The 12,040-nt window shown below is 53.1% G+C and overlaps 5 protein-coding genes across 5 annotated transcripts; 1 reads left to right on the top strand and 4 right to left on the bottom strand.

Annotated features, from left to right (window-relative positions):
• Nucleotides 1-229: 229 nt before the first annotated feature.
• PG994_012186 (uncharacterized protein) lies at nucleotides 230-1,596 on the bottom strand (the record flags this gene model as incomplete). Its single annotated transcript, XM_066863595.1, has 2 exons — nucleotides 230-1,383; nucleotides 1,473-1,596. 2 exons carry the CDS (start codon nucleotides 1,594-1,596, stop codon nucleotides 230-232), a joined length of 1,278 nt encoding a protein of 425 aa, XP_066712705.1.
• Nucleotides 1,597-3,608: 2,012 nt separating this feature from the next.
• Nucleotides 3,609-5,142, bottom strand: PG994_012187 (uncharacterized protein; the record flags this gene model as incomplete). The annotated part of the gene is made up of 5 exons (XM_066863596.1): nucleotides 3,609-3,863; nucleotides 4,002-4,315; nucleotides 4,405-4,511; nucleotides 4,569-4,597; nucleotides 4,699-5,142. 5 exons carry the CDS (start codon nucleotides 5,140-5,142, stop codon nucleotides 3,609-3,611), a joined length of 1,149 nt encoding a protein of 382 aa, XP_066712706.1.
• A 1,584-nt stretch (nucleotides 5,143-6,726) lies between these two features.
• On the top strand, nucleotides 6,727-8,185 carry PG994_012188 (oxidoreductase; the record flags this gene model as incomplete). The annotated part of the gene is made up of 5 exons (XM_066863597.1): nucleotides 6,727-6,921; nucleotides 7,101-7,389; nucleotides 7,452-7,590; nucleotides 7,629-7,754; nucleotides 7,813-8,185. The coding sequence occupies 5 exons, from the start codon at nucleotides 6,727-6,729 to the stop codon at nucleotides 8,183-8,185; spliced, it is 1,122 nt and encodes a 373-aa protein (XP_066712707.1).
• Nucleotides 8,186-8,389: 204 nt separating this feature from the next.
• Nucleotides 8,390-9,745, bottom strand: PG994_012189 (Golgi transport complex subunit COG5; the record flags this gene model as incomplete). Its single annotated transcript, XM_066863598.1, has 1 exon — nucleotides 8,390-9,745. The coding sequence occupies one exon, from the start codon at nucleotides 9,743-9,745 to the stop codon at nucleotides 8,390-8,392; it is 1,356 nt and encodes a 451-aa protein (XP_066712708.1).
• A 1,239-nt stretch (nucleotides 9,746-10,984) lies between these two features.
• PG994_012190 (uncharacterized protein) lies at nucleotides 10,985-11,920 on the bottom strand (the record flags this gene model as incomplete). The annotated part of the gene is made up of 3 exons (XM_066863599.1): nucleotides 10,985-11,150; nucleotides 11,196-11,530; nucleotides 11,786-11,920. The coding sequence occupies 3 exons, from the start codon at nucleotides 11,918-11,920 to the stop codon at nucleotides 10,985-10,987; spliced, it is 636 nt and encodes a 211-aa protein (XP_066712709.1).
• Between the last annotated feature and the right edge of the window lie 120 nt (nucleotides 11,921-12,040).

The following is a 12,040-nucleotide window of genomic DNA, read 5'->3' on the forward strand; positions in this document are numbered from 1 at the left end:
CACAAAGGTCATGCCACGTTGCTCTTGTGACTTACGAGACGAGCTGGACTAATTATCAGCACATGGACAGCTGGTTATGGCACTTTCGCTTCATAATAGGCAGCATGGGTTAATCTCTAAAGTCGGGAATGTTTGCAATTTATAGACAGTATATGAGCTTACTCGTTTGTAGCCGAGAATGAAAGCGTATCGCTATTTACATATAGAACATGGCTATCGGCCGTCCGGCCTAGTATAAATCTGAATTAAAAAGTGAATGGATGAGTATACCCAAGACCAGCCCAGACCACGACACAACCGTGGACGGAAAATAGTAACTCGTCGAGGCAGAGCTACTAATGGTGGCGCTGCCACTGTTGATGCTACTGCCGCTGCTGTTTTTGCCGTCGGCCGTATCCGAGGCCGAAGCTCCCTGCCGCGCTGCCCCCGCGTCGGGCGCCGGCGGTTGCTGCTGATGCGTCGTCGCCGTAGCATTAACGCGGTTGACCCGATGTTTCCCCCCCTTCACCACGCCCGAGGCAGCCATGGCCAGCGCGCCGTGCACATCGTCCAGGAACGAGCCGGCCGTCGACGCGAGGCCGCCACCCGTGAGACCGCCAGCGGAACTGAATAGGTGGCTCATGTCCCACATCATGACGCCGCCGAAGGACGGGAAGCTGGCCGCGCAGAACTCCATGATGGGCCGCAGCAGGTCCGGCTCCACGAACCCGGTCGACGCGGCCGCCCGGCTGGCGGGCACGCCCAGCAGGATCTTGACGTCCGGGTTCTTGCTGCCGCGGCTGCCGTCGAGGGACTTGCCGCGGGCCCAGGCGTCCCACGCGGCGAAGTTGAAGGCGGACTGTTCCCGGCGAGCAGCGCCGCCACCGCCGCCCTTCCCGGACCCGCCGCCGGCGAAGTTCTGCACGCCGCAGTAGTTGTTGTAGAACTGGACCATGATGAAATCAAAGGAAACCTCACCCGCGAGCATCTCGCGGTCCGCGGCGTCCGGGAAGGGGCACTGGGGCGCCGCGGACAGGTAGTACGGCTTGTCGTCGGCGTCGGCGTCGGCGTCCATGAGCTCGCGCAGGCGCTGGGCGAAGGGGACCATGTTCTGGGTCGCGGACTCGAAGTCGAAGTCGAAGCCGTCGACGACGGCGCTGCCGAAGGGCCGGTTGGCCGTCTTGGTATTGGGCCCGAACAGGTCCCACACCGTTTCGGCGCCGGTCCGGGCGGCGTTCGCGGAGCTGAAGCCGCCTTCCTGGTAGGTCTCCCCGCCTATGGACAGCATGATGGTTTTGCCATGCTTGGACTGGCATGTTTTGATATCCTCCCTGTTTCTCTGCTTAGTGATTTCCTTTTTAGGTCTTTTTCCTCCAGCGGCATTTCCATATGCCTTGGAAAAGACTGTCAAGAGGGGGATTGCATGTGTACTTACTCTATTTGGGGGCAGCTTAAAGCTTGTGACCCAGGAAATGTGGTGCAATTGACATTACCATTTGCGACGTTTATCAAGGGATCTGTCAAGGAGACAAGAAACGCTATAGGGATAATCTGTACTCCATAGGTCAGTTTCGTGACAACACCGAATCTTTTTGCGTTGGCGCCATTGACTAACATTGAATTTTGAGCTTCCGCAATACGTGCTTAGCCGCTGCTGGCCACCGCTTACGAAGTTCTGGCCTGATCGCGACCGCGTTAGCTAACTCGAGTTGCCTCGCCCAAGGCAAACATGGGAAACATACCCCAGTAGACAGCTACGTTGTCCCGTGAATCTTTTTGAAAGCCTGCAGAGGCAAGAGAGGCGAAAAAGGGCGGCGGCGGCCGCCAGCCTGAAGTGAAAAGACTGCATAATAATAATAAATGAATGTATACGCTAACACAATAACAGACAAATGAATGATGTGTTTGCAATGATTTGATTCCCGTAAATCTAAACACCAAGAAACGGTCTCACGTAGCGGATATTGCATTTATATCTATCGCCATGTCTGCGTGCATGTGTCATTTGACAGGCACTTAAATTGTATAGACTCAACGGTGATTTTCATTACTCGGTGATTACGGCGACGGTTTTGGTGTTGGCTGACTCGATAGCTAAGAATATCTCAACCGCCGTTTGAGACAGAAGCAGCTTGCGCAGGCTGTTCCGAGCGTATTAAAAGCTAATTGACTTTGGGGCTGACTAAAAGATCAAACTGCATCCTTTCTAACAGGATGTCTTCACCCCATTGAAGGGGGCAATAAGCGAGAAAATTCAGAACCGATATAACGAAAGCACAATGCGCTTTCCAGACCGCAAGACGGCGTCGCCGTGTTATAGGGATTCCTGTATGCACCCACTATCCCCATATTTTACGATGATCCGGTACTACCTGAGCAGTGGAGAATGCGGAGTCAGGTCCGACCTCCATCTGTTCGTGGCCGGAGACCGGGGTCATGTCTGTTACAAGAGTGCTGGTCGCTGATCTACGAAATATAGCACGATGGCTACATAGTTCCGTGTTCTTTTCTTCTGGCCCCAACAAGGATCTTTTTAGTATAGATTTTCGCTTATACTTCACCATGACGTGAAGCGGTGCGTGACCGGACCTGGAGCTTGTGACTCGAACACCGAACGACTCATGTGTCGAAAGCGGCCTCATGGATCCGCCATGGACGAGAGCGACACTGCAATTGATACAGAGAGAAAATAGAAAATCCAGCCAAGGGTGGTTGAGACTCGGTATGCATCTCTATATACAATATTGCCCCCTGTTTTCGGGACTCTCGAGCCTAGAATAAGCCAGCTATGTAGGGATGATGAAAGTCAGTCCTCTTTACACGTCATGCACCAACTAGGATGCGGTGCGATTAAGCATCGAACCCATCCTTGTCGAAGCTTTCGGAATTCTCCGTGGCAGGCCTCGGACTTCAGTCCAGGCACAACCACATTGCTTCACGTGGCAAACGAAGCTAGCGAATCATCATCAGCCGACTTCGATTTTCCAATTCTTCAAATTCGCGAGCTATTACCCGCCTTTGAAACCCATCGTGACTCAGCTCTCACGTCCGCAACCTCTTTTATTTTCCCGCATCTGCGCAGCTCATTGCCCATTACGAGTAAACCCGTGTTCGGTGCCTTTCAATCTGAACTCAGTCGTCCCTTGCGACATCCATAAAACAGTCCCGAGTCAACCCTCTCATTGGGATCACTCATGATTGGGAACCCGGCCGAGAAATGTAGATGATTATGTCAGTATCTTGAGACATTATCAAACACGAGACGGGCGGGAATAGCAGGTCCACGGCCACAAGGGAACAATAAAGGTAGTTATACCAGCAAACATAAGATCTATGTTTGTCGCCAAGAGCAGTGAATCTATAAGTACAAAGGCATCGAGAGGGACTACTGTGACCAGAACACGGCGTGACTACAATGTTTTATTATTATAAAATAGAGTAACTATTACAAATATTAATAGACTTATTAGTGACGGACATCCAGGTCAGCCTACTCTTTAAGGCCTTTATTGTAGCAGAGTGAGGGTATGGAACTCGTATAATTATTAGTGAATATAATAGGACCCGAAGATTATCTATAATAATATCATGTGCTTGGTATATCCCTCCTGTATATTATTTTCTATGCTCTACTCGTAGATGTAGCAATACTTGCCACCCACGGAGCTGACTGTGTCCTTGAACACCATATCTTCGCCCGCCGTATCCAGATGCAGAATATTCTCCAGTGTCGCGTCGTCGCTCAGGGGCTCATTGTACATAGTCCACGTGCCCGCGATCTGCAAGGCGGGCTCGACCGGCTTCTGGTTCTGCCAGATCCACCAGAGCCGATCAACTTCTCCATGGTGAACCCAGAATAGCGGTTCATTGGGCGAGTTGTAGAACTTTGTTTTTGTAAGTTACGTTAGCCTCTTTGACACTAGAAACATGTGAAATATCGACCGAAGACAAGGCAAGGAGAAGGGGTGCATAGTGGAAAAGGGACAAAGGAGAAAACACGATTATGGGACACGTCAACTTACATCTCCGCTGGGGTCACCAGAAACCGCAAAGTGCCCGTACTGGTGCAGGCCGTAGAAACCCTCGGTATCGGTCCCAGTATTCTCGATACCGGCCTGGAAACCCGCGACGCCAGCTTGGCCGGCCGCGTTCGTGAGCAGGTCCACGGCGCGCTCGTCTCCGGTCCACTTCTGGCCCAGGGCGTTGGAGATGTCGTGGCGGACACACCGCGGCTGGTACGAGAACTTGGGCCCGGCCGTCACGAACTCGGACGTCGGCACCGTGGCCGAGATGTTCATCATGACGCCGGCGTAGGGACCGGTCTCGACGCAACCGCCTGGATACAACGAATTTTCTCTGTTAGTGGAACTGAGGATAGAGTACTTGTGATGTTGTTATATACATCCGTGGGAGGAGAGAGCTTACCGCCAACGCCCGGTTCGATGCAAAGTAGGCGACTTGGTAACCCTACGGCACAGCCGTGCTTGGCATAGACTCCATCACCACCTTGGGAAGTTGGCCTCCCATCAAGGCTGAGTTCCCGTCAGTTTCATGCGCTAAGCTTGCGAGCTGGGATCGGGCTAACTTACTATGGCGAGTTGATCAGGTCTTGAGCACTCTTTCCGTGGCTCCAGTATGGTAGGTATCCTGTTTTTTTTTCAGAAGGTCAGTCTATAAAGTGCAATTTGATATAGCCGAGTTATAATATCCAATAGGGACATGCATAACTTTGTAGCCGCACTCGTTGCGCAGAGCCTGTTCGAAGTTCCAGATGAAGGTCCGGTGCCAGTGTAGGAAGTAGCCTGAGTTGTGGATGTACGGGGTGTTGTTGAGGGACCGGGCGCCGGGGACCTGGTCCGGGTCCACGGTGGCAGGCTTCGCCATCAGGCACTTGATGGCGCGGGTGTACTCGAGCTTCTTCTCGTCGGAGAGGGTGGAGTACTCCCGTCGGATGGCCCAGTCGTCGGGGCCGCAGGTCTGCGCCACGCCCTGCTTGGCCAGCTCCTCCTTTAGTGAGCCATCCGCGAGGGCGCTCTTCAGCTTCGCCAGGCTCTGCTCGGCGAGCAGGTCAGAACCGTGGGTCGGGGCGGGCGCCCAAGAGGAGACGAGTGAGGCCCGGGCCAGGATGAGGGACAATGTGAGTAGAAGGCCTTGCTGCTGCATCTTGGCAACACACTTGATTCGAGACAAGGGAGGTAGGGACGGGTAGGAGAAGGAGCAAGATCGATAGGCCACGAATCCTTTGGAAAGAACCAAGAGCGTATTCGGACGGATATTGCAACTCTATTATACCGAGGCCTTTCTTCTCCTTCTCCTGGAGGCGCTTCAAAGGCCTTGCTGCATATGCCACTGCTAAGTGCTGCAACCCTAGATGCTTCCACGGCACTGCTCCCTCCATTTCGCGGAATGATCCACATCGTCCTGTACGCCGATATTGTTCCTGCAAGGGTTGGTGCCCGGTTCGGGTTTCTGCAGCTCGTGCAATTTGACTATCCTGGGTGCAGATGCGGCGCCAAGAGTCTCACCGTTACCCATCCCCGATCGTGCATCCGATTTAAATTGGGTATAGAACACAGCATCATTACGTCCATTGGCCAAAAGTATTCCGCGAAACAGGCGGCCAGTCTCCTCCCTGCGCTCGTCTAAACGCTCCCTCGATTGATGCATTTGGGCGCATATGTGTGTGTATGTGTGCGCGACCTGGAATGCTACGATGCTGTGCCGTAGCGAGATACGGGACGCATCGCGGTGGGGTGTTCGGCCTTGAGAGCCCCCTAGAGTCATGTAATTTACCGTTCCGTCGGGTCACACGAGAAAAAAATCTCCGATAACCGGACACCCTCATCATATATTAGATAAGATAAACGTTGCCGGTGGCATACGGGCCGAGCTCAGTAGATGGGTTGCATCCCTGGACTCAACTTGGCGAGTGATGACCAGTGTTACTTTTGCTTGTGTCGTGCTCCCACCCGACCAGAGGGTTGATATGATGACAGTCCAAATCAAGACCGTTCAGCCATACTTGGCTCCTCCGACAGCCAGTACCATGGATACCTGACATGATTCTACTACGCAGAAACACGCAGACAGACGTTTGTTCCTTCTTCTACACCCGCCTGCTTTGATACATGCATTGACTACCAGCGCCGAGATACAGGGTGCGGCTTTGTGTTCCTGTTACCTCGTACGATACCCGAGGGCATGGTCTGTAACTGTCCAAATTGAACCAATCAGGACCCTGAGAGGGCATTTAGCCTGCCTCAGGCCCTCAGCCAGTTCATGCCCAAGCGATACGTACGGCCCGCCTATGATTCTTCGGGCAGGTCGAAGACCGGGTCGATGCTCCGGGAGCTAGGGCCTTGTTCGTCGATGCTACCTTTCAGGAGCTGGATCAAGTCAAGAATGTTACGTCTTGCTGGTCTCGAAAGAAGACTCGGAACCAACAAAATGGCATGCCTGGGCATTTGAACCAGCCGGCAGGAAGGAGGAAAGCCGTCGCTTATTGGTTGCGTTGGATGCGACACCATCCCCAGCAAGAAATAACCACAGTCGGCTGGGACGATGCAATGTTCCAGGAAACTTGATGACACCGACGTCAGGTGCGTCGTATAAGTCATTGAGCATTGCCCCGTGTTAATTATAATAATCTCGCTGTGTCCTCAATGCGCGCCCCCGATCGTCAAATTGCTCCGGGCTACTTCAAATGCTCATCTCCCCTTACTCCGTCCCCTGAAAGGAACAACAGCGATGGCGGCGTTCCCTTCCGGCCCTGTCGCGAAACGAGAGGTTGGCGATCATGTCGACTCTAATGCGCCCATGCTACTGGGTCTAGCCATCTCCTTCGTTGGCCTTTCGACCGTTATTGTTGCTTTAAGATGCTGGGTTCGTCATTTCTGGCTCCATGCCTTCAGTATAGACGATGTGGTCATGATAGGTGCACTGGTACGCTTGCCAAAGGGGGATTACCGATCATCCACCTATCTGTTGTTGGTTATTCGATTGCTAATGTTTACCGTCGGCTGCTCTGCCAACGATAGGGGATGGCGGTATCGACCATGGCGTGCTTTATTCGTATGGTCCAACATGGAGCCGGCCGCTGGATGAAGGACATACCGGAATAGTGGAAGGAAGGGCTGCGTTATTGGTCCTACATCATCGGCCCGCTGTTGACCACGGGAATATGCCTGGTCAAGATCTCCCTGGCCTTCTTTCTCCGACGGTTCGTGCAGAAGGTGTGGCAGAAGCGGTTCTTGCTGGGAATGGTGGTGTTCCTGAGCGTTTTTCTGATATATTCCATCTGCACGTACACCTTCGCTTGCATACCACTGGAAGCAATTTGGAATCAGAAGATCACGGATGCCAACTGCCAATTCCGAAGCAAACTAATGGACATCGGCACCGCAAATAGCGGTATGTTTTTATCCCTTCGCTCTCCGCGAAAGTCGTCTTCCAAGGCTAACAAGTGAGAACAGTGGTCAACATCATCACCGACTTGGCTATGGTTGCTTTACCGGTCCTGGTGGTTGTCGAACTGCAAGTCAACCGCAAAACCAAGATCTCCCTGATTCTTGTCCTTAGTCTCGGCCTGTTCTATTTAAGCCCCAGAGCTATGTAGCTCGCATGGCCCCCGAACTGACGTGCTGTCATAGTGCCTGCGCAGCGCCAGTCATCCGAGCGGTATACGCATATAGTATGACGGACCCCGACTATTCGCGACGATACGACTTCCTGATCTGGTTCAAGTACGTCGTTTTCCAAGCATTCTATCACTTCATGTGGGCCTCAAAATATACATACATACCTCTTACTGACATGCGTGACCACTGATTGCAGCGTCGAACTTCATGCCGGCATCTTGGCCGCATCGTTGCCGACTCCGCGCCCGCTCGTCTCCAAGCTCCTGAAGAGCACCAACACGTACGAACGCGGCACCAAGCAGCGAGGATACGGCACGTACGGGACCGGTGCCGCCGGCGGCCAGGGGAACCAGGTGGAGCTTTCGGGCATGCGGCATCCCTACTGCAAGGGCGGGGAGAGCTCGTTCCAAGCTCCGAAGCCTGGTGCGAATAATCCCAACTATTTTACCCAGATCACGACCACCAGGGGAGTGGGAAGGTTCGGCGATGACAGCAGCGAGGAGTTCATACTCACGCCCCCGGCAGGGATAACTAAAATAACTGATATTGTATTCAGCCAGACCGACTAGCGTATTTATGAGTATGCCAGATGATTTACCTTTTCTGCGGCGGCCATTCCATGTATCTATAAAACCATTTACTGTCTGGATTACCTGGCTGAAATCACTAAGCGCAACCGTTAATCGCTGTTGCGGTACCTGCTTTCCATGGAAACCGTAGTGATGAATATGTGCAATGAGGCGGCTTTTATTTGGTATGTATAAGAGCTGGTCTCACCGGCCAAGATGGCCGACGACACCGCCGACCATCACGGCGACTTCTCGATCCCATCCGCCCTTCTCCGTGTCCGTCCGTGTGCCTTTGCCTTTCGCTGCCGCAACCGTACTGGGCGGCTGGCTTCCTCGGATAACACATTCTCGGATGGCCTCTCCGACGGCATTCTTGTTGGACTTGAGCGTCCGCGCCGACACACCTCCGCGATTCATGATCTCCATGACCCTCGTCGATAGGCTGCCGGCCATGCTCCGCCAGAAGTAGGACGCCAAGGAGCCCGTCTCAAGGTATGCCAGCAGCGGATGGAGAAGGTTCGACTTCTCAGACACTAGCTTCGGGTTGGGTACCAAAGGGTGCGCAGGCGCCTTGGTTCCTTCCAGGATGATCTCCAAGGCCACAATGTTCTGACACCGCGCCGACACCTCAGCCAACGTACGGTCCAGAGACGGCAGAGTGGCCAATGACCGGGCCACCGAAGAGATGGAGCTCTGCAGGGCGTTTCGTAGATACACCTCCAACGTCTGCAGGAGAAGCTGCGGCGTCCAGCGGTCGGGCTTTAGGCCCGAGGTCGGGGAGACCAGGTACAGCGTGATCATGGCCGAGATGGTGCGGGCCTTGGTCTCCTCGCTTTGCGCGAAAGTGGCGGTCCCGGTCGCCGTGCCAATCGCGAACTCGCGCATGATTTGCTCCGACAAGCTCCTCACCGAGCGCTCCACGGGCGCAATGACGCTCTCCTGCAAGCTCTTGATCGCGTTCACTCGTTCCAGACAGTGGCCTTCCTCCCCGGGCGCTCGCCTCTCCAAGGTCTCGCGCAAAGAAATTAGCGTGTGCGCGCATCGGACCAGGGCCCTGTGGTCTTCCTTCTTGCCAGCCGCACCCGCTCCGGCGGCCGAGATTTCCGAATGCTGGACCTCGAGCTGCCGCCCCAATTGGAGACACCTGCCGACCGCTCTTCCGAGCTTCAGCGTCTCCCATAAGCGCGAGGCCACCTGCCGGACCTCGTCTGCCTCGGCATGTTTCTGTATGACCTCCTTCTCGAGCTGTTTGTAGCTTTCGTTCAGGCTCTTGACCTGGTTGTCGATCTCGGATATTATCCTCGTGCTGGCCTCGGTCTGTTCTCGGGTGTGCGTCAGGAGCGGGATCGCGGACCTCGTGGTCAGAAGATCGATATGCGAGTTGATCTCTTGGGCGTCGAAGAGCACTTTCGAGAGTGGTGTCGAGAGGTCAAGCGGCGCATCGTTCGGATTGTTCGTCGCGAGGACTAGAGTGTTGGCGAACGACGCGGGGCTGAAACCAGGGTCCAGAAACGTCTCGTAGTCGATGTACGACGGTCCATCTTCCTCCGGATTTGCCATGATGTTGGAAAGAGATTATGTTGCAGTGAATCCAGAAGACCAACAGCTTAAGAAGCTGCCTTGCCTCGCGTTCGATGCGCTTATGTCCAAGTCTTATGCATATCCCGTAATGGTGTTATGTACAATGGGGGGGGGGGGCTACACCATCGTTGTTGAATGGCAACCTGTATTCTCCCCCACATCAGCCACAAATAACGTGGAAATTCGCAACAAGCCACATTTAGTATTTACCACCAGGTTAACGTTCGGTTTGAATAGTTATTTACTGGTTACTGTCTTGTAAAAAGCCATACTAGTATTATGAAGTGCATATAGTACTACATATCACGTGTTATTTCCATCTTCTCTCATACTGTTGAAAATAAGTGGGTGTGGTGTTCTGTCTTTACGTATTGCTGCTGAGCCCGAATCGCTTGTCTATCCATTTAATGGCCACGCCTACTTTGATAACAACATCATCTCGCCTCATGCCAAGTCCCATATCAACCTTGGCCTTACATTGCAATCCTGAGACATCGAACCATGCTTGCGCGTTCCTGCCACGTCAAGGCAACCAAAGCCTTCCGAGACATCCTTCATAGACGTCTTTACTGTCCACAATGGTTCTCTGCGGCAACACGTGCTGAACTGCATGGTCTTTCTATCCCATTTTAGCAGTACAGCAAGTGTACCGAATTCGTGGCTGCCGTAGGATTGGTAGCACAGCACCGCGTGTTTGCTTCGCTCACTTGGTAAAATTTGGAAACACTTATCATGCGAGCTCTATGACTCGACCGGCCACATATCGTCAAGATGGACACCTTGAATATGTATCTGCTCCGTAAGTACGAACCCATACACGCGCGGAGTTAGGTGGCTCAGCGGAAGGCGGATGCTCTGACGAACGTAGAGATCCGTTGGCACAATCGAGAGGGTGTGCTCCTCTGTTGCTTCAAGCCGGTTGCTTTCTCGTCTCCGGGTGCCATCAGTGTGGTGGCTGGGAGGTGTTCTTGTTACCGCGACAGCTCGAAATGCAGACTCGCCGCCCCCAACGTGTATTCCGATCAAAGGAGGTTTGACTTTCTTTTGCCCCTGAACTCGGACTAGCATGAGGGCTCGTCTCATAGATGGTGACATCTCGTAACGGTTTGGCTGCGGATCAGCTGCGTTGAATATTCGATGGGCGTCAACACGTACAAACTGGTTGCCCTCAAGCCTTTTGAGAAATACTCCGATGGGCTTGCCCGCAGGCCCTGAGTATTAACAGTCGAGCAATGCAATGTAGACACCAGACTCATCTGTATCAGGTCGGTATGGAAGCAGGTTTAGCCGAATTGAGATCCCCTTGTTGGTGCTCGAGTAAGGACGGTCCTCAAAGGGGTTTTCGGTGAGCGTAATGTTAGGCGAATCGACAAATTCTGTGGGACTGGGAGCCAGCAATCCAGTGTAAGAGGAATATTATTCCTCTTACTTTCTCCACGCGAAAAGGGATTGATCGTCAGACCTTTTCATGACCTCTTCCTGGAGACGAATGAAGGCTTCTTGGCCCCCCTCTCCATACAACATTGGCATGTTGACATCGAGCACCCCAAGCAAACAGTAAGCCATATCCTCGGGCCTCGTCGTTACTCTCCTTGCTGCCCAGCTCATACTCGACGCGACGGTAGCCAAACTAGGGTCGCACGTGAGAAGCACGTCCTGACTTATACCCGTCAACATGGATAACTCTCCTACACGGTGTTCCTTGGCAAATAACATTTCCCCATGCTTGGAGTAGAAGTAGACGTCTTCCGGAGTGATGAGTTCCTGCAAGGTCCAGCCCCGGCGTAGCCAACGACATTGTTCCAATTCTTCATCTGCGTCGGTGTCCACATCATCAAGATAGACATAACACCGCCCTGCATTCCTGTACCACGTGTACATCGAGTTGATTGCCTCCGACAATTCAGATGAACTTTCCTTTCTTATACAGCAAGTATCGACCCAGATGTACTTGAAGTCATGGCGAGCAGACACCGATGCAAACTGATTGAGCTCCTGAAAACCTGCCTTTTCACGAACGGCGTCATTAGGGCTGATCATATCTTCGAAGAACACCTCTTGGCTGCGCCAAGTATGGGACAAGATGGCGTATTCCGGGATATCGCCCTCATTGAACTCCTTCAATCCCAGAGTCGCACAGTCAAGCAAGCGCATGACTAGTTTATCCGGAGCGTAGACAATGAGGTAGTGCGTAAATGAGATCGGTTGATGGTATTGGATGCGATAAATTCGAGTGCGAAGTCGAGTGCGGCTGAGGAAGCCGCAAGCATAGCT

The sequence above is a fragment of the Apiospora phragmitis genome (assembly GCF_038363925.1).
Source record: "Apiospora phragmitis strain CBS 135458 chromosome Unknown utg000010l:1.0-9815664.0:1.0-9183399.0, whole genome shotgun sequence".
In the NCBI taxonomy this organism is placed as follows: Eukaryota; Fungi; Ascomycota; class Sordariomycetes; order Amphisphaeriales; family Apiosporaceae; genus Apiospora; species Apiospora phragmitis.